This window comes from Suncus etruscus, chromosome 7 (genome assembly GCF_024139225.1).
Source record: "Suncus etruscus isolate mSunEtr1 chromosome 7, mSunEtr1.pri.cur, whole genome shotgun sequence".
Lineage (NCBI taxonomy): Eukaryota > Metazoa > Chordata > Mammalia > Eulipotyphla > Soricidae > Suncus > Suncus etruscus.
In genome coordinates this window covers 60,579,635-60,601,001 of record NC_064854.1, presented here as the reverse complement: position 1 = coordinate 60,601,001, position 21,367 = coordinate 60,579,635, and the positions used below count along the sequence as shown (strand labels likewise).

The window sequence follows — 21,367 nt, the reverse complement described above, 5'->3', positions numbered from 1 at the left end:
AGATGCCAGGGCTTCATAGCACTTGTCAGTTTTTAATTTAATTTTTTTTGCACCAATCTGGCAATTCTCAGATACTTAGAATCACTCTTGGTGCTGCTCAGGGGAGCATATGGGATGCGGAGATTGAACTTGGGCAGGTGGGGGAGGCACTTGCCTCTCCCTGCTCTCACTTCACTCTCCCTGCTGTACTTATCTAGGTTTTAGTTCATGTAATTTCATCCCACGATTAAGCAAATACCCTCATGTTCTGTACATGTCATTTTAAAGTAAAAGGCTGTGAATTGGCATGATTTCAGACAACAGGAAGAAAAAACAACTCAGGATTCATCCAGAGACTAGGCTGGGGCAGTGGGAGCTGCTACCCAGGCTCAGGGTTTATTTCATTTTATCATTTTTTATACTTTTTTTTTTTGGTTTTTGAGCCACACCTGGTGATGCGCAGGGGATACTCCTAGCTATGCGCTCAGAAATTCTCCTGGCCTGGGGGACCATATGGGATGCCAGGGATCAAACTGCAGTCTGTCCTAGGCTAGCGCTTGCAAGGCAGATGCCTTACCGCTTGCTTGCACCACCGCTTTGGCACCTCATTTTAACATTATTTTTTAACAAAGGAAGGGGTAGATGCGCAGATGAATTTGGACTCGAGTTTAAGTGGGAACTGGTGGAGAAGTGAGGGGAAATAAGGACACACCCCTCATATACTAAATCAAAAGGTATGTGTTTCAACAAAGAATCCCAATACCCTGGAGAAAAGTATTTGACTGGATGAGTCTGGCATTTGAAAGGTGTTTTCTCAAACAAACTTATCTATCCACATGGAAACATAATAGCCCGAGCATTAGGAAATAGACTTTTGGTGTGTGGGTCTCTTGTGCAGGCAAAGAAGTGCAATACTTCTCATCTGTGCATTTTGGCAATTTCCCCTCTGTCTTTCCTGGCGATTTCACCTGCATTTGTGCCCTGCTAAGTTCTGGGAAACACAGGCAGAGGAAGGACAGTTCCATAGAGGGGGACACTTGCTAATGGGTAAATGCATTCTGTAAAGCCCCTGGAAAAATTTCAAGGAGCAGCCAGGGCTTATCCTAAAACAGAGCTTACCAGGCTTAGCTGACATGGATGCTCTGTGATCCCAAGGTACCTGTGCTCAATGTTCTTATGTCCCACTAGGACTCAGACTTGCTGAATTGCAGGCCAGAGGTCTGCCACCCCCAGGGAAGTGTGTGTCCTCAGGAACTCTTAGGAATCCTCTACTTGCAAAGGCTAAACTGTGTGAGAAGAGCCACCTCGACCGGAGAGGCAGGAAGAGAGGCTGTGTACCCTGTGGTCCTTGTGGTGAAATAGCCCTCTCAGTGGCTGCAGTGAGAACCTTAGTCTTCGACTTGCTTTTCTCTGACTCATAGAGCAAAAATGTGGCCCCTCTGTCACCTCCTCCTCTCTGGACTGTCTGTCCCAGGGCGGTCACTTCTCTCTCTCTATGATCTCACCTGTTCACTAGGAATAGCAGGAATCCACTGAATATGGATGATAGAAAGGAGGGAGGAAGGGAAGGAGAGAAGAGAGGAATGAAGGAGGGAAGGAAGGGAAGAAGGAAGGAAGGAAGGAAGGAAAGGGAGCCAATAATAAGAAAAGGAAGAAATGTAGGGAAGGAGGAAAGAAGGGAGGAAGGATAGGGAAGGAGGAAGGGCAGGGAAGGAACTGTTCTGCATGCAGGGGAGGTGCTAAAGTATATGTCCTGAAGGAAGTGGCCAACCTCTTTGTACCAACCACTACCCACAGAAGTTGAGATGCCAGGAAAGAAGATTGCTGTGATTGGTGCAGGGGTCAGCGGCCTGGGGGCCATCAAATGCTGCCTGGAGGAGGGGCTGGAACCAACTTGCTTTGAAGAAAGCAGTGACATTGGTGGCCTGTGGCGGTATGAGGTAGGTGTGAGCCACCATGTCCTCAAATGTCCAAAATGGCCATGCTGGTGTCTCCTCACCCACCTGCATACAATTATCTTTTCTTAGAAGAAGCCCCCTTATGCTTGGATTTCTCATCCCTCTCTCCATTCCCCAGAGGGTATTTAGTCAGTCCTTTCTTCAGAGTCCATCTTACATGACTTCAGGACCACTCACTGATGAAAACACACACATAAAAACAGGTGTAGTGAATAAGTGCAAAGGTGCTGTATGCTATGTGTGTCTCTGGTTATAAGACAGGGTAAGAATGTGTGTCTCAGGACTAAATCAGCCTGTGACTATGAAAGGCTGTTTATATTGCATGCAGCAAAGTATAGATGCATGAATGGGTTGGTGGAATGATGGAAGGAAGGTTGAATGAATGGTGGATGGAATACTGTATGAAAGAAGGAATGGATGGATGAAAGGATAGAGATATAGGGGCCAGAGAAATAGCACAGCAGTAGGGTATTTGCCTTGCATGTAGCCAATCCACGACATACAGTGGTTCGAATCCTGGCATCTATATGGTTGCCTGAGCCTGACAGGAGCGATTTCTGAGCACAGAGCCTGGAGTAACCCCTGAGTCCTGCCAGGTGTGACCCAAAAACCAAAAAACAAATGGGGAGATGGAAGGAAGGATGAACTAATGGTGGATGGAGGAATGGATGGAAGAATGGATCAATGAAAGGATGGATAGATGGCAGGAATGGTGGATGGATGCAAGGTAGAATAGAAGGCTAGGTGGAAGAGTGGATAGGAGAAAGGATAAATGTATGGGTGTTTGAAAATATGAAAGAATGGATAAATGGACAGGAGCGATATAAGAGTGGTTACAGTGCCTGCCTTGCATGAAATCACACACGTCAATGCCCTGCAACCTACATGGTCCCCTAAGCCCAATTATGAATGATCCTTTAACATCATTGGGTATGCCTTCTGCAAAATAATAAATGATGATAAAAGTATGGATAAATGGATACATCAATTGCAAAGAGATAAACCGACCAAGAGGCACTTTATAGGGTGAATTTAGAATTTGGGGAGTGATACCTGTGAATAGAGGGTTCTGTCATTATAAAAACTAGGTACCCCTTTATTACCAAGAAGGGAGAGAAATAAGAGTCCTGTGTGTTTGTACTACCTTTTCTTCCTGGCATCACTCACAGTAGCCTGTCTGACCCTGAACTCTGTTCCCTGCAAATTTGGGCCTGTATCCTCTCATATTCTCACCTTCTTTCCTCAGTCCTTGTCCTGTGTTTTCTGTTAACACTATGGGCACTATGCCCTGGAATGATAATCTCTATCTTGGGAATGGGTGAGGACAGTGCCCTGCTCTTACCCTGGAAGAGCTCTGCCTAGTCCCCATCACCTGCCCTTGGCAGGAGACCCTGGAAGATTGCCGACCAAGCATCTACCGTTCAGCTACCACCAACACGTCCAAGGAGATGACTTCCTACAGCGACTTCCCATTCCCTGCTGCCTTTCCTAACTATATGCACAACACCAAGCTCATGGACTACCTGCGCATGTACATCGCCCACTTTCACCTTCGCCAGCACATACACTTCCTGGTACAAATTGGGACAGAGCATGGGCGGGAGTTAAGGTGGGGGCACAGTAGGGGCTGGAACACCCTGACACATAGCTCACCCTGGTGAGGAGTGAGGAGGCCACAGTTGCAGGTAACTAGCATCTTCATAAAGCCTCCTAGGGTTGTGTGTCTTCTGCACCCTGTTTCTTGCACTCCTCTAAAAGAGGATGGTTCTCCCTCCATCCCCATAGATCTCTGGGGTTCCCCAGGTAGGCGGGTAGCTGGGGAGTGAGGCTGTCACCTAAAAGGACCCCTTTCCCAGTCCAAGGTTCGCAGTGTGCGGCGCTGCCCAGACTTCTCCAACTCGGGACGGTGGGATGTGGTGGTGGAAGTAGAGGGCGAGCTGGAGAACCATGTGTTTGACGGGGTGATGGTGTGCACCGGCCTCTACACGGATCCTGTGCTGCCCCTGCAGAGCTTTCCAGGTATGCCCAAGTAGCCCAGGAGTGCCTGGGGTACATTCTGGTGGGGGGTGGGTCTAGGGCATGCACAGCAGTGCAGGTGAGCCTGGGGTTTGCCCTAGTGGTGTGGAAGGGCCTGGAGTTTGCCCCAGCAGCATGGACGATTCTGGGGGTAGTTTATCCAGTCTAACAGCCCCAAATATTTTCAGGTGCAAAAGTCGGTGGGCTAAGTACTTGCAGGGGAGTGCAAAGTTGGGGAGAAGACTGAGAATTTAAAGTGGCATCCCCTTGGCACAGAAGCTCCCAGAAGCCCTAGTTGAGTGGATACCCCTGGCACAGTCTTTTCTGTGTGCCACATGTGAGGTCCCTGTGAAGGTAGACAGGGAAAAATTCGAGGTCACCAATGTCAAAATGTATGTTCCTCTCAGTTTTGAGTCCCAAGCGTGAGGCTGACTCCCAAGGACTAAGATCTGGGGGGAAAGATGGGGATGCATCTCACACACATAAACACACACATACAAACACACACACAGAGACACGCACAGGCTCAGTCTGGACTGCAGGACTAGTTAGAGTGTCTACGGCAGGGCTAAATTCAATCTAAGCCATGGAGCATATCAAGTGCCTGGCAGAAAGAAAGGGTGGGGGGAGAGAGAGAAAGAAACATAGACAGAGGCAGAGAGACACAGAGAGACAGAGAGAGAGAAAGAGAGAGAGAGAACGAGAGAGCACAGTTTCGTGTGGCACTTTGGGCCCAGATCTTCCTTGCCTTACACCCCCTATGGTCAGAGACAGACACAGAGTCCATGGGACCAGCTTCCAGACACTCTCAGCGAGTCCCTGGATGCTGAGGGCTCCTGGGAGACAGGAAAGCAGCCAAGCCGTGACTGTTCTGCCCACAGGAATCTCGAGGTTCCAAGGCCAGTATCTTCACAGCCGGGAGTACAAGACCCCTGAGAAATTCCGGGGCAAGAGGATCGTGGTGGTCGGCGTGGGGAACTCGGGTGTGGATCTGGCCGTTGAGCTCAGCCACGTGGCTGAGCAGGTTTGTGGAACCAGAGCTCAGGGACTGGGTGTACTGACTCTGGTGGGACCCAAGACCAATTCGCAGAACAGAGCAATCCCCTTGGCTGTGATCTTGGGCCCAAGCACTGAACTTTCCTGATCAGCTTAGTTTCTTGGGATGAACCTAGATTCCCCCCTGAGCACTGGCAGGGAGTTACTGATTTGAGTAAACTCTTCACCTGAGTCTCACGAGCTGAGTGGAGGGGCCTGGGGAGAGGGCTGGCCACCCACACCCACTGTACACCCGACCTCCTCTCCAGGTGTTCCTCAGCACCCGGCGGGGCACCTGGGTGTGGAACCGCGTCTGGGATTATGGGATACCCATCGACGTTGCTCTCTTCACACGCTTCAATTGGTTCCTCAGCAACATCTGCCCCAAGTTCATCATCAACAAATGGGCAGAGTGGAAACTGAACAAGCGCTTCAGCCACCTCAACTATGGCCTGCAGCCCAAACATAGGTAAGCAGCACATGGAGGCCCCAAACACAGGTCCATGGGCTTACAGAGGCCCTCAAACTGAAGTCTCTGGGCAGACAGAGGCACTCAAACAGGTCAGCAGCACATGGAGGACCCAAAATGTGGGCCCATGGTGAGGTCTGTGGGCAGAGGTCTGCAAATGAAGGTCTGAGGCATATAAAGGTCCCAAACACATGTTAGTGGCACAGGGAAAAAGCAGCCACCTTGCACCCTCCTGCCTCCTGCCTCTCTGGCTGTCATGTGACTTAGCGGCAGCTATACATTTTCTCTCTAGGGGACTCACACCTTGCAGTTTTGGGGCTACTCCTGACTAGGTACTCAGAAGTTTCCCTTAACAGTGATCTGGGGACCTCTCTTGAGCTGGGTTTGTACCCAATGTTCCTGCATGCCAAGTTATACATTGTTGTCTGTCTGTCTGTCTGTCTGTCTGTCTGTCTGTCTCCCCAGTAGTTCTTTCGGGTCTGAATAGGGATTACAAACTGGTCTCTGCAGCCTAGATGTACTTAGGGACAGTTTCATGGCTCATATTTGTCATACAGATCTAGCAGAAACGACAGGTGTCACAGGCCAGTGCTGGGTGTTTTGGTTCTTTCCTTTCCAGCTCGCTCAGGGTAACCCTTCACAGACGGCGCACATGACCTCTTGTATCCCTTCCATTTCCTCTCTTTCTGATGTTCTCTAGCTTCCTCAGTCATCAGGCTGCTATGAGTGACGATCTTCCAAACCACATCATCTCAGGCCGGATCCTAATGAAATCTGACATCCGCGAATTAACGGAGACCTCAGTCACCTTTGCAGATGGCACAGAGGAGGCAGTGGACGTGGTCATCTTCGCCACGGGCTACACCTTTTCCTTCCCCTTCCTGGAGCAGGACCCCCAGGTGCTGGACAGCCAGCGCTCCATGTTCAAGTTTGTCTTTCCACCACATCTGGAGAAATCAACACTGGCCTTCATTGGCATCCTGCAGCCAGTGGGTGCTACCATCCCCACTTCAGAGATGCAGAGCCGCTGGGCGGCCAAAGTCTTCAAGGGTATGTGTTTGCTCAGGCAATGGGGTGTTGGGGTGAGCAAGAGCTCTCAGCTGTAAATCACTCCTACAGGTCGATTTCAAAGTAATTCCAATGTTGTCTCCCACCTTCCATCTTGTCCCCCTTGTCCTTCCTGAATGCCACCTTCTCCCTTGACCAGACCTAAGGGTTTGCTCTCCCTCCTAGGTGAAAGCCAGCTACCTTCAGAGCGGTGCATGATGGCCGACATCAGAAAGACAAGACAGAAGTTCCAACAAAGAGAGTAAGTCTGGCTTCCTTGAGTCCGAGCTTCTGCCCTTGGCCATTTCTTATCTTTCCCTCACTGAGCTCTGGGCTGTTGGCCTACAGGGGTTTCAACTTTCCAATTCGCTCTCATTCCATAATGTTCCCCTTGCTGGAGATTTAGGGAACTGCCCTGCAGGGACCACATGACTGTATGCCCCTGGGAGCATGCCCCCTCACCTCCAGAGAGACCTCAGGATCAGGATTCAAGATCAGCACTGGAGCTTTAGCTACATACAGCATGTGCTTCTGAGTGTAGGAGATGTCAGCATCTCACCAGAACGTGAGATGAAATGAAGGGCCCATGTCTCCTCTTTGGAGACACTAGAAAGGAACACATGGAGAATGACTTGGCAGATACTACAGAGTCAGATTAAAATACTGATGAGAGGTCCAAGGTTTGACGGCTTGTTTTAAAGCCTCTTAATGGAAATGTGTTCCTCAGCAGCTCCATGGGCTATAATCCATCCCCACTCAGCAGGGGCCGATGGAGGCACTACGAGGTGGATGTTGTGAGGTGGATGTTGCGACATGTTCTCGATGATCAAAGGCATCTGTCTGAAATCAGAGCTACCTGTTGACTTTGGTTGAGAGGATGGGATGAAGTGCTTAGTCACTTCACACCTGGTTATCGATGAAAATCAAAATGTAGGTCGTGTAGACCAACTAACTGGCCCCCATAACTCATAGGTCAAAGGTCTCATGGTCAATTTGACCATGAGGTGAGAAATGACTTTCCAATTGGGAACCAGTTCAGGGCAAAAGCACAGGGCTTAGGGAAAGAAAAGTTCAGCCATAAAAACAACATCTTTTGAAACTCTCCTAGAATTACTTTTTTGGAAGGGTCCAAGTTGGGAAGACAAGTGTCTTCTGAGTATTTGGGTGGCTTATGCCAAATTCCTGGTTGTGGGTGACCCACTAGGAACTCCTTTGTTCTCTCACTTCCTGGAGGAACTGCATGGTTCTGAATCCCTTGCCCTGTGGATTCCATCACCTCCCCTCCTTTTCCTGCTCATGCCAAGGAGCTGTGGTTGCTCACACAGTGGCCCCTGTTTGGTTTCAGATATCTCGAGAGCCCTCGGGACACACGCCGTGTTCAGTATGTGGAGTACATGGATGAGATTGCTGTGGAAATTGGGGTGAAACCCAACCTGTTCTTCCTCTGGCTGTGGGATCCCCAGCTAGCCAAGGAAGTTTTCTTTGGTCCATGCACAGCTTACCAGTATCGACTCCAAGGGCCTGGCAAGTGGACTGGGGCTCGTGAAGCTATTCTCACCCAGCGAAAGCGGATTTTCAGGCCCCTGAGGACCCGCACTCTCTCTGGTGACCAGTCCTCTTCCGGGTCCTTTTGGCTGAAAGGTCTCAGTGCAGTCTTTCTCCTTTTAATTCTTGTTTTGCTCATCACCCAACAATGACTCTCCTGTCATCAAGGTTACATTCTCAGCTTACTGAGGTGCACACTAATTAAGAGGCTGAGCAGGAGCGTGTGTTTGATTTAGGATGCCACAAAATGGTTAACAATCTCAAATGTTCTTATGTAAGGACCATCCATGAGACAGCAGGTTGCTCCCAGTAGAGCTTGCCAATGAGGAGTTTTGTGGGGAAGTTTTCTTTAAAGGTATCTGCTGAATTTCTGACAGAACATGTTATCAGTTATGCCAAGTTCTCCTCAGCTCTCCTTCCAAGTAAGCTCTTTGCATCTAAAGTGTAGGCTGAGAGAAGCACCTTTTCCCATGCCCTGGAACAGTAACAATAAAAGGACGTCCTCCAAAAATCCACTCAGTAGTCTCACATGCTACAGAATTGTGGACACTCGGTTACATAGCAGATCCTTCCTTCCTTCCTTCCTTCCTTCCTTCCTTCCTTCCTTCCTTCCTTCCTTCCTTCCTTCCTTCCTTCCTTCCTTCCTTCCTTCCTTCCTTCCTTCCTTCCTTCCTTCCTTCCTTCCTTCCTTCCTTCCTTCCTTCCTTCCTTTTGTGTTTATTGGCCACACTGGTGATGCTCAGGGGTTAATCCTGGCTGTGTGCTCAGAAGTTTTTCCTGGCTTGAATCCATATGGGACATCAGGGGATCGAACCTACGTCCGTCCTAGGCTAGTGCGGGCAAGGCAGATACCTTACCGCTTGCACCACTGCCCTAGAAGATTATATCTGGTGTTATTGAGATATTTGTATTTTTTATTTTTAGTGTACAGAATGTGCCAATAAGTGGAAAGATGAAAAAATAGAACTTAAGAAACAAACATTAGGGCCTGGAGAGATAACAGAGCGGCATTTGCCTTGCAAGCAGCCAATTCAGGACCAAAGGTGGTTGGTTCAAATCCTGGTGTCCCATATGGTCCCCGTGCCTGCCAGGAGCTATTTCTGAGCAGACAGCCAGGAGTAACCCCTGAGCACCACGGGGTGTGGGCCAAAAAACAAACAAACAAACAAAAAAAGAAACAAACATTATTTTGTTTTAGTTCTAGAGAGTACTAAGAATAGGTGGTATACACACACACACACACACACACACACACACACACACTGGAATATCACTTTGCTACAAAAAGAGATAAAATTCTACCAAGACAGATGAGCTGTGATGATTTGAGAAATATATATCAGAAGGAGAAAGATCTGAGTAAAGTTTAGATTGAAGGAAAGACAGGCTGCAGAATAAAACTAATGGTTTTCTAGATGTCAGGCAAAAGAGAAGGAGAAAACACACTGAAAATCTTCAGAAATGAAAACCCTAGGAGTTGGAGTGATAGTACAATGGGAAAGGATCTTGCCTTGCAATCGGCCAACCTTAGTTCAATCTCCAGAACCCGGGCCCGGAGAGATAGCACAGCGGCGTTTGCCTTGCAAGCAGCCGATCCAGCACCTAAGGTGGTTGGTTCGAATCCTGGTGTCCCATATGGTCCCCCGTGCCTGTCAGGAGCTATTTCTGAGCAGACAGCCAGGAGTAACCCCTGAGCACTGCCGGGTGTGACCCAAACAAAACAAAACAAAACAAAACAATCTCCAGAACCCCTTATGGTCTCCTGAGCACCGCTGAAGTGATCCCTGAGCACCACTTAATGTGCCCCCCCAAAGCAAATCAACCAACCCCCCTAAAATGTGGTTAAGGAAACAAAGCCCAAATAAAACACTTTTTGACATCTGTGAGAAATGAGTTAAACTCTACATGGTCCCACAAGGCAGATACTAAGCAGAGAAGATAAACACAAAATTATACCAAGGGTCAGCAGTCCCATTTCTCCCAGGCACCTCCAGCCCAACCATGTCCTTCCTGTTTAGTCAATAAAGTTTTATTGGAACACAGCATACCCAGTTGTTTCTATAGTGTCCTGGCTGTTTTCTGTTGGGTACTGTACATAAAGTCTAGAATATTTATCTGGATAAATCTAGATAATCAAGTCTAGATTAACATTCAAAGAGGGGGCGGAGCCGGTGGTGCTAGAGGTAAGGCATCTGCCTTGCGAGCACTAGCCTAGGACAGACTGAGGTTCCATCGCTAAGCCAAGAGCAATTTCTGACCACCTAGCCAGGAGTAACCCCTGAGCGTTACTGGGTATAGCCCAAAAAATCAAAACAAACAAACAAACAAAAATAAAAACAAAAACCTGAAAAACCCAAAACATACAAAGAGGAACAAACCAGCAGCAATAATGTTACTATTGGAGGGGCAGCAAATGATCTCTCACTGAGTCCAGGAGCACTCGAGGATTATAGGAGGAAAACAGACTCAGAGTCTCACATCAGCATTTAAACTTCAAGCTACACTATAAACTCTGCAAGGTTGAAGCTCATTTAATTTTCTCAATGGCCACTTTTTCTTTGTCAGCCATAAAGTTTAAATTATAGTCTTGGCTAACTTTTCCATCTCCAGTTTACCTCTCTTTTTTAGAGACCCATGTGTGAGGGAACCCAGAAACCCAGAACTGAGGTCAGTATCTGACCATGCAGAGATAGCTTTTGGTGAACTTTAGGGAAAACGTGAGAAGGTTATGTGTGACACAAATCCATGCAGGAACCTCACTCAGCATTTTGCTGCCTGCAAGAAACATATTGAAATAAACATAGCAATACACACTCAAAGTTAAAGGCTAGAGATGATCCTTCAAGCAAATAATTCCATAAAAAAGGCTGTGTGGCCTGAACTAATATCAGATGACACAGACTTCAGGTTTAAAAGGGTTATAAGGAACCTCACTCAACAGCTTCACGAAATCTCTGCACTTCCCCTAAAGTGGCTCTGAGTTAGGCACCAGCAAATTCATTTCTACATGCACATTGTTTGGTTCCAGAGCCTGACTTTTTAAACTGTGTGTGGAAGCATCACAGCCTGTCCACATACTCTGCTGGCTTCTTTCTCTGAACTTCTCTGAATATTCAGGCCAAATTGGAAGGAAATTCTCCATTGGAGTAGGGCGCCTGAGGCCAAACCACACCTGCTATAGAAGAAACCAGTTCATTTAATTCTTTTGAATCATTATAATAAGGAACCCAAGTATCCATTGCATACTTCTTAATCCCCTTATTAGTTTCTGAACATCAATGTAAGTAGATCGCTCCATTCTGTTCTAGTTAATACCATAGAATAAATAGTATCTTCATGTCAAAGATCCTGTTCCACATCCCTTGGCAGATTTGGCCTGGAGTATACAGGACTGTGCTCGCTTTATCTCACAAGTCTTTTATTGAGTGAATAAATGTGTTCACTAGGGTTTGGCAAATATCCAGCACATAGGGATAGAAGCAATTGGAAGATACCTATAAATAAAGATAGGCATAAGGAGGCCAGAGTGATAGCACAGTGGGTGGGGGTTGCCTTGTAAATGGCTGACCTGAGTTCAATCCCTGGCATCCCATAGGGTCCTTGAACCTGCCAGGGGTGATTTTGGAGTGCAGATCTGGGAGTAACTTCTGAGTACTTCCAAGTGTGGCCCATAAACCAAAGATAGGCATAAACATATATTTATCTATCTCAATTGATGGAGAAGGAGAGGGAGAAGGAGAAAGGAGATGGGGGCAGGGAGGGAGAAAAAATCTCATGGTGAGATATTGGCTGCATTCAAGGAGGCAGCATGGCTGAACTTGGCCAGGCAGACCAGCCATGAGCTCATGCTGTCAACTAGTTTCATGTCTGTGTTTGTAGAAAGCCAGTGGCTCCCTCTGGCCTGTCACTCTGCACATACATGAAGGTCCATGGTTCCTCCAGTGATGCATGTGTAAAGGTGGCCACAGGGACCATCCATGCTTCTGTTATAACCTTCGCTCATAACCTGAGTATTAGCTAGCTTTCTGGAACTCATGGCACAGTCAAAAATCTTTATCCCTTTATTTTCTGAGCTCTAGTCTCCTGCTTTCTAGCATCAGTTTTCACCCATTGTCTCACCTCCGGATGTCTTTACATCTGGTCTCTGCTTCCTGGAAGTCAAAACTAAGAAACTTGGGGCCTGAATGATGGCACAGCAGTAAGGTGTTTGCCTTGCATGAGGCCATGCTGACCCAGGTTTGATTCACATCATCCCACATGGTCTGCTGAGCCCATTAGGAGTAATTTCTGAGTCAGAACCAAGAGTAACCCCTGAATGCCTCCAGGTGTGGCCCAAAACAAAACAAAGCAAAACTAACACACTTCAATCAAGCCATTCTAGGAGCTGCAGCTACAGTACAGCTGGGATCCTGTTTGCCTAGCCTTGCCTTCTGGTTGATTGGATTTTATACAGCATCCCTAGTGGTCCCTGAGCCTGTGCCAGGAGTGGTCGTTAAGCACAGAGGCCCACACCATTGGGTGTGGCCCTAAACACACACAAACACACCCAAATCCAGCCACTCTAGCTTAGACTTGACAAATGCATTTTTCCAAAAACAGTGGCCGCACCCAGCAAGTGAGCAGGTGAAGAATGTTGCCCCCACAACCAGCTCTTACTGAGGTAGCGCAGTGTCTACCATGCTGAAGTGATCATGGTATGGCTACAGCAACAGCTTGCAGACAGCTGTCTTTTTTGTTTGTTTGTTTGTTTGTCCGTTACTTTTTTTGGTTGTTGGGTCACACCCAGCAGCGCTCAGGGGTTACTCCTGGCTCTATGCTCAGAAATCACCCCTGGCAGGCTCAGGAGACCATATGGGATGCCAGGATTCGAACCACCGACCTTCTGCATGAAAGACAAACGCCTTACCTCCATGCTATCTCTCCGGCCCCATTCCATTACTTTTTAAATCTTTATTTAAACACCGTGATTATAAATATGATTGTAGTTGTATGATTTTAGTCATGTAAAGAACACCCCCTTCACAAGTGCAACATTCCCACCACGAATGTCCCAAATCTCCCTCCTCCCCACCCCACCCACACCTGTACTCAAGACAGGCTTTCTACTTCCCTCATTCATTCACATTGTTAGGATAGTTCTCAATGTAATTATGTCTCTAACAGCACTCATCACTCTTTGTGGTGAGCTTCATGTCATGAGCTGCATCTTCCAGCCTTCATCTCTTTTGTCTCTGAAAATTATTGCAAGAATGTCTTTTATTTTTCTTAAAACCCATAGATGAGAGAGACCATTCTGCAGCTTTCTCTTTCCCTCTGATTTATTTTACTCAGCATAATAGATTCCATGTACATCCATGTATAGGAAGATTTCATGACTTCATCTCTCCAGATGGTTGCATAATATTCCATTGTGTATATGTACTACAGTTTATTTAGCTATTCATCTGTTGAAGGGCATCTTGGTTGTTTCCAGAGTCTTGCTATAGTAAATAGTGCTGCAATGAATATAGGTGTAAGGAAGCGATTATTTTATTGTATTTTTGTGTTCCTAGGGTATATTGCTAGGAGTGGTGTAGCTGGATTGTATGTGAGCTCAATTTTCAGTTTTTGGAGGAATCTTCATATTGCTTTCCATAAAGATTGAACTAGACAGCATTCCCACCAGCAGTGAAAAAGAGTTCCTTTCTCTTCACATCCCCGCCAGCACTGAGACAGCTGTCTTCTAAAGAAAAAACTCTGAGCCTCCTATAAAAGGGGAAGAATCAGGTGCTTTTCATTGTTTTTTAAAATTAAATAGCCGATTCTGTCCCATCTGTTGTACTGATCCCTGCAGTAAGGTAAGCCCTACGAGAAGCATGAAACTGTGTTAGTACTTCATCATGAAAACTCTCTCCCTGCTTCTTATCCCTCCAAGTAGGACTATCACTTCAAGCATGTTTCATTTCACAAGTTATAAGCCTCTATTTTGCAGTTTATTTGAATGGCTACAGAGTGTAGCCAATAGGCATGGTGAGAGACATCCCCACCACCACCCCTTGCACACAGTTGCTGATAGTAATGGCTCTGTAGTGCCAGCCAAGGAATCATAGCCATTAGCGTCTATGAAGCAAGCACATAAATTGTCCCAAGTGACATGGAGACCTTAGCATGAATTTGCAAACTCAGAGTTCCTGCTTCCACTGCATTGTCTAGACATCTTGCTATCTGCTCCTCCTCCATACACCTGTCTCCCCCTACCCGAGGTTGTGGATCCCAAGACACTTCGCAGAATTTATTACTATTCACATGGGTGGGGCCCGGAACCACTATTGCCACTTCCTGGGCTGGCAGTGTTGGTAGCCCCCTGCATGGTTCTGATTTTCCTCTTTTCTAGGGATCATTCTCAGGCTCTGCTAGTCCCTTTCCTGAGTGGCATGCTCACCTGACTTTGTTCTCTGTCATTAGCTTTCACAGAGGCCACTAACACAGAGGAACAGAACAGACAAATCGTCCCAGTGTAGGGCTGGAGTGGTGGCGCAGAGGGAGGGCGTTTGCCTTGCATGCAGCTGACCTAGAATGGACAGAGATTTGATCCCCCGGAGTCCCATATGGTCCCCCAGCAATTTCTGAGCACATAGCCAGGAGTAACCCCTGAACATCACTGGGTGTGCCCCCCCCCCAAAAAAAAAGTCCCAGAGTCTCAGAACTGGGCCCTGTTTAAGGAAGTGTACAGCTCAATTTCCTAGTTTATTTAGTTTTTTGATGGGGAGCACACCTGGGTTGGTTGGCATGTGTCTATGAACAATAAATGGGTATTAAGCCCTTGGACCTGTTCACCCCACATGTGAGTGGGCCTGTGGATGAGTACTTGGGGTGATTGACCTGTACAGCAATCTCCCTCTAAGTTGTCATGCTTGTCAGACCAAAATCATCAAGAAGGGAAATCTGTTGGCCCCGGACACAGTCATCAGCCGTAACTAGGATACGGGGAGGGGGGGGATGGAACAGGGCCTCTTGGCCATTATTAAAAAAGCTTATCCTGGGAGCCACCCTGCCCAGAAGATCGGGTTCATTATATTTGTAAGAAATGAGAAAGGGCTTAGAGTACCTCAGAGGTAGTTTCATCTAAGCACCAGGTTAAAAAGTCGATGGATTAAGAGGCAAGAAAAGGCTTTCCCACCCTTGAAAGTTCCTGAGTCATCAAAATTCTGACAGGTGCTTGGGCAGCGAAATTGAGATTCAGTTGCATGCGTGATTGGGGTGTGGCCCCATCACACAAAACCCTGGTGAAAACCACATGAATACCTGGTCTATCAGGCTCCTGAAAAGAGAGGGAAGGGGACAGGAAGAGGAGGGACAGAGTCTCTTGCATGCCTTCCTCAAGAACAGGAAGCATGCCACAGCCCCCCAGGACTCCTGCATCTAGCTGTGGCCTTTCAGCCCCTCCCATCCCATTGCCCTTCTTCCCAGGAGGAGCCTTTCACCTTGTCATCCGTGATGGACACCTGGTGGTGGTCGCAGGGCCTGGGTGGGTTAAACCCACTTCATTCAGCGGTTCTGGAACACTCGAGAGGACAAAATCATTTATCTTCCACTGCGGGAAGAGGACACCAGCTGCTCTAGAGAACTTGGGCCTCTTCATCAGCTTCGGGAAGCTCAGTGCCAGCACTGCCCACCTCTGTTCTTGGGGTCACCTTCTGTCTGCCCCCCCCAAAAAAAAAACCTACTAGGATGCCTGGACCAGCTAAGGGTATAGCCTGCTTCTCCCTCCTGACCCAGTGGGAAAGGCAGGACCAATCCCCAGCAGGCAATTACTGCAAACAGGATTTAAGGGCTTAAGGGAAGTGGGATCCTGAGTAAAAACCCTCTGAGGCTTTGGACCTAACTTCAAGCATGGTGGAGAAAGCAACTATAATTTTCAGAGATGAGATTGAAAGTGAATAATTGCCAAACTTCTGCCCTTCTTGCTTGGGAAATTCAGGCATGACTAGGTCAGGGAAAGGAACATTTCTCAACTGCTGGGAGCAGTTGCCTCTGCAGCTAGACCAGGGTGAGCTGGACGTGCTCTCATGGAAAGTTCTTGGGTCCTTAGCTAGATGTCTTCTAGATGTATTCCTGCTGTCTTTGGGGAATTTTTTCCTGTATGTCCATCTTCAGTTGGGCAAAGCAGGGGAGAGAGATTGGGAGACAGTGCAGCTGTGAGTGATCCCTGCTTGGGTTCTGCAGCACTGTGGCTTGGTTTCTGGCTCTACAAACCCATCTCCATGTGGCAGAACCCTGTTTGTCCTTAGCCCCAAACCCTTGGGCTTTGGCATTCAAGCACTATGGCCAGGAGTGGTCCTGGGAGACCCTTGACTCAAGAAAAATAGAAATAGAAAAGCATGACCTGAAGGGGAGGGGATGAAAATAAGTCCAAATCCCACCCCCTTTTTTAGTGGGGGTCAGAGGTGTTTGCCTTATAAATGGTCATCCCAGGTTTGAACCCTGGTACCCTTTAAGGTCCCCAAGTTCCACCAGGAGTGATTCCTGAGCACAGAAGCAGGAGTAACATCTAAGCACTGTTGGGTATGGACCCACACCCTACCACCACCAAAAAGTTATTTTTGTATTTGTTTGCTTGTTTTGGGGCCACTTTACCTTACCTGCTATACTGTAGCTCCAGTCCCAATAGAAAATGACTATTTTTTAAAATGGGAAAATTGAACCAACAAAAGGATCCTGTGACCATCCCCATACTGACTTCTGAATTTCTCAGAAACACTTTTCCAGTATCTCTAAGTTGGTGTGTGTGGGTGCAGTTCCATATGGGGGGACAATGCCAGCATGGATGCAAAGGCAAGATTTGTGTTTGGCACCAACAAACCAGGGAAACAAAGGCATGGCCATGACAGTTGTTCCATCCACTTACAATGCTTTGACCAAAGCAAATCCCAGTAGCCTGACAGACACGGGAGGGCAGAGGGGATGCTGGTCCTCATCCATCCAAGAGAAAACCAGGGAGATGGGCCAGATACAAGCTGGATCAGCGAATGGATCAAAGAGTTCATCTCACAGCAGACTGATGAGAATCATGAAGTCAGCCCTTCCGAGCTGAAGTCATGCACACATCATGGGGCATGCTGCTGCTAGCTTGTCATTTTGTGAGGCGATATGCAGGGACTTTAATTTCCTTTCTAATTTTTCTCCACAGTGAGGCCTGACCCAAAGCCCACAGCTTCTACTCCCATACTCACAGACAGCAGCAGCTCTCCTGGCCCACGTGCTTGGGGTCGCCCATGCATGGTGCTTGGCTGACATGGCTTTCGGTCCCAGCTGCGCTGAAACATTTGAGTGGCTGCATTTGCTGCCCCTAATGCCACTGCCGGTGGGAATAAATGACTTAGGCAGCAAAAATGATCTTGCAGCTTTCTGAGCTGTGTCCTCAGGTGGTTTCTGGAGTGAAGTTGCCCATCTGGGGAGTTTTATCTGTATAGCTGCCCCACATCACATAGCCCTCTGCTCAGAGCACTTTAGATCCTGTCCGCTATTCATTCATCTTAATAATTCACATCACCACTCAGTGGACTGGCTTTAATTAACTGTAGAAACATTGGCATCAACTGCACAGGACCAATAAGACTTAATGTAATGTTGGTAAGATGTGCTTACTGCCTCCCATGCGGCACTTCATTTCTAAAGCAGGACCTGAGTCAGAGGTTGAGGGCATAAAGGCAGGATTTGGGGGTTGATTCCCATGATTATGAGGTGGCACTTGAGAATGTTCTGCTTTTCTCCTCGGAAACCAGCTCCAAGCACCGAGATGTTCCCAAACAGGATTTGCCTGCAACCTGCCACATGCCCATGGACACAGCCAACTCTGGTGTTTCTTCCCTTTCATGGTCCCAAGGGGCCCTCTGCCTACCCCTTACAGGTTTTTGGGCCTGGTGAACAGGAGAAGGTGCCTTTCTTGCATGGTCATGGCTGTGCGCAGTCTCCATGCTTTAATAGCTGCTCATCCTTCACAGAAGGCCTTGTGCACATGTCTTGGCATTGGCAGCGGTTTCTTGGCCAGGGAGCCCTAACTGCAGTCCTGGCTCTACAAGGGGCCAGTTGCCACACAGGGCATGAGAGGGAACAGCCCCGTCACAGAGGCCACATCAAAGAAAGGGGCATTCCATGAAGCCTGCCTTTCTGGCAATGGACAGTCTGGCAATAGATGGAGCAGGGGTTCACAAAGGGCACTAAGGGGGATGGAAAGAACCAGCAAGGATGAGCGAGCAAGTGGGAGACAGAGCAAGAAAGTGGATACTGCCAGCTTGCCATGAACCCCAGGATTTACTTATTTATTTTACCATCCTGATTGTAGCTCCTTTCTTTCTGTGTAAACTTACCTGTAAAAAATACCCTCCCATTTCTGGGAGGGGTCTTGGGAAAGTTACAAAAGGTTTGGCCTCAGGGGCAAAGGGGATTTGCCTGAATGGAGAAGTAGCAGGAGGAGAGATAGCTAAGCTAAGACACAGGGCAAGCTGAGAATAGCAAGGGCAAATGGTTATGATATAGGCCACCCATGTTGGCCAGGGCTGAATAAAGATGATCTCTCTGGAAGCCTGACTGCATGTGAGTTTTCTACCCACTGCGATCACCTCAGAACCGCTGGCTAAACAGAAGGTGCATACACGTGGTCCTGGGCTGGAGGAGAAAGGCATCTATCACCATCCACCTTCATCTAGGCCAGGGGTCTCAAATTCGCGGCCCGTGGGCCATTTACAGCCCTCCTTACAACACTTTGTGGCCTGAATATCTCAGTATTCGCGATTATTCGATTAATGAATAATTGCAATAAAAATCGCATTAGTAAGAAAAAATAGCATTAAACATTCGCATACCCTGAGAAGTTCTGTTCAGGATATGCAATTTTTTTTTTTTTGGTGGTTTTTGGGTTACACCCGGCAGTGCTCAGGGGTTATTCCTGGCTCCAGGCTCAGAAATTGCTCCTGGCAGGCATGGGGGACCATATGGGATGTCGGGATTTGAATTGATGACCTCCTGCATGAAAGGCAAACACCTTACCTCCATGCTATCTCTCCGGCCCCATATGCAAATGTTTAATGCGATTTTTTGTGATTTTTTTCTTACTAATGCTATTTTTATTGTGAATATTCGGTAAGCAAAATCCCTTATGCGGCCCTGCCTCACCCTGACTTTGCCTCCTGCGGCCCCCAGGTAAATTGAGTTTGAGACCTCTGATTTAGGCCATCCAAAGGGCCTTTTTTATTATATAATCCTACAATTATTATTATTATTTAATAATTTCTTTATTTAAACACTCTGATTACAAACATAATTGCAGTTGGGTCAGTCATAACAAGACCACCCCCCTTCACTGTGCAAGCTTCTCATCATCAATGCCCCATTTCTTCCCTCCCTACGGCCCGCCTGTATTCGAGACAGGATTTTTACACCCCTCACTCACTGACATTTTTATGATAGTTCTAAGTGTAGTTATTTCTCTAACTGCACTCACCACTCTTTGTGGCGAGTTTCATATCTAGAACTTGTCCTTCTGGCCCTCATATCTGGGAATTCTTTCAATGTTTTCAATTTTTCTTAAAAATCTCATGAGTAAGATTATTCTTGTCTATCTACCTCTGACTAATTTCACTCAGTATAATAAATTCCTCTACATCCATAGGAAAATTTCATGACTTCATCTCTCCTAATGACTGCATAATATTCTATGGCCCCTAGGATTTATGCATGTAAGGAGCCAGCCATTTGAAAAGATGATGTCAGTGCCCCAGAAGCTTACACAGAGTCTGGCTGCATTGTTACCCTGGATACAAGCAGAAATGAGGAGCCTGCCTTATTTGCAGGGCATAGAGTTCTCAGAGACAGGGAGCATTTTCAGTATCCGAAGAACATCCGTATCTCCATTCCTCCCACTGCTTATGTGTGGGTGGTAGTTCCCAGGAATTTTTGACCCCTTGGGAAATAGGCAAAACTACCAAAAGAGAGTCCAGACTCTGTTTTTTTATATTTTATTTAAACACCTTGATTACATACATGATTGTGCTTGGGTTTCAGTCATGTAAAGAACACCACCCATCACCAGTGCAACATTCCCATCACCAGTGTCCCAAATCTCCCTCCTCCCCACCCAACCCCCGCCTGTACTCTAGACAGGCTTTCTATGACCCTCATACATTCTCATTATTAGGATAGTTCAAAATGTAGTTATTTCTCTAGCTAAACTCATCCCTGTTTGGTGAGCTTCATGAGGTGAGCTGTAACTTCCAGCCCTTCTCTCTTTTGTGTCTGAAAATTATTATTGCAAGAATGTCTTTCATTTTTCTTAAAACCCATAGATGAGTGAAACCATTCTGCGTTTTTTCTCTCTCACTCTCTGACTTATTTCACCCAGCATCATAGATTCCATGTACATCCATGTTTAGGAAAATTTCATGACTTCATCTCTCCTGACAGTTGCATAATATTCCATTGTGTATACGTACCACAGTTTCTTTAGCCATTCATCTGTTTAAGGGCATCTTGGTTGTTTCCAGAGTCTTGCTATGATAAATAGTACTGCAATGAATATAGGTGTAAGGAAGGGATTTTTGTATTGTATTTTTGTGTTCCTAGGGCATATTCCTAGGAGTGGTATAGCTGGATCTTATGGGAGCTCGATTTCCAGTTTTTGGAGTTTTGGAGTTTTCTCTCATTTTATTACAATGAAGTTTAACAGTACAGAAAAGTCACGTGACCTTAGGTAGGTCAGATTTCTTAAACCCCGCAACAGGAACTCTAAGTACATTAAATATTGTTACACATTCAGACCTCCAATGTACAGGTACTTGGAAACAGTTACAGCCCTCACCAAGCTAAGTTGGACAGCATTCTGAAATGCTGTGAAGGCATAACTTTACAAATAGCAATGTAAGATTACAGAACTTGCCTTTATTATAAGGTGGTATGTTCATGTAATTCCAGCGCCTTCACAATATAACGAACCAAATTTACTATACTTCACTTCTAAAAACCTAGATGAAACATGAAAAAGAAGCCATACAGTATAAATTGCAACCTCAGGAAAAGTTCCTGCTTTTTTTTTATTCCAAATAATTTTTCCCATGTAAAATAAATGTCCAATAGTTCCTGGTATGTAGGAAGGTAATGTTAAAGTCACAATAAAGCCTTATTGACAGAAGCTTGGCTAGATAAACAGCACAAGTTGATAAAAGGTTTAATCTCCAAACCTATTAGATTGGATGAAGTAAGATCAGTAACGTCCACCTTGCGACATTACAGGAGGTCTCATTCCCATTGGAGGTCGAGGAGGCCCACCTTGGAAAGGGGGCAC

The 21,367-nt window shown here is 46.8% G+C and overlaps 2 protein-coding genes across 2 annotated transcripts in view; both read left to right on the top strand.

The window, feature by feature from the left end:
• The first annotated feature begins 1,218 nt into the window (after positions 1-1,218).
• Positions 1,219-21,367, top strand: part of LOC126014300 (flavin-containing monooxygenase 5-like) — a 187,367-nt gene continuing 167,218 nt past the window's right edge. Inside the window, exon 1 of the mRNA XM_049777607.1 lies at positions 1,219-1,260. The gene's annotated coding sequence lies outside the window, so the exon portion shown is untranslated. The remainder of the gene's footprint in view (positions 1,261-21,367) is intronic.
• LOC126014301 (flavin-containing monooxygenase 5-like) lies at positions 1,785-17,228 on the top strand. The gene is made up of 12 exons (XM_049777608.1): positions 1,785-1,919; positions 3,323-3,511; positions 3,794-3,956; positions 4,835-4,977; positions 5,258-5,457; positions 6,158-6,507; positions 6,691-6,766; positions 7,232-7,298; positions 7,477-7,508; positions 7,850-8,145; positions 15,499-15,556; positions 17,219-17,228. The coding sequence occupies exons 1-12, from the start codon at positions 1,785-1,787 to the stop codon at positions 17,226-17,228; spliced, it is 1,719 nt and encodes a 572-aa protein (XP_049633565.1).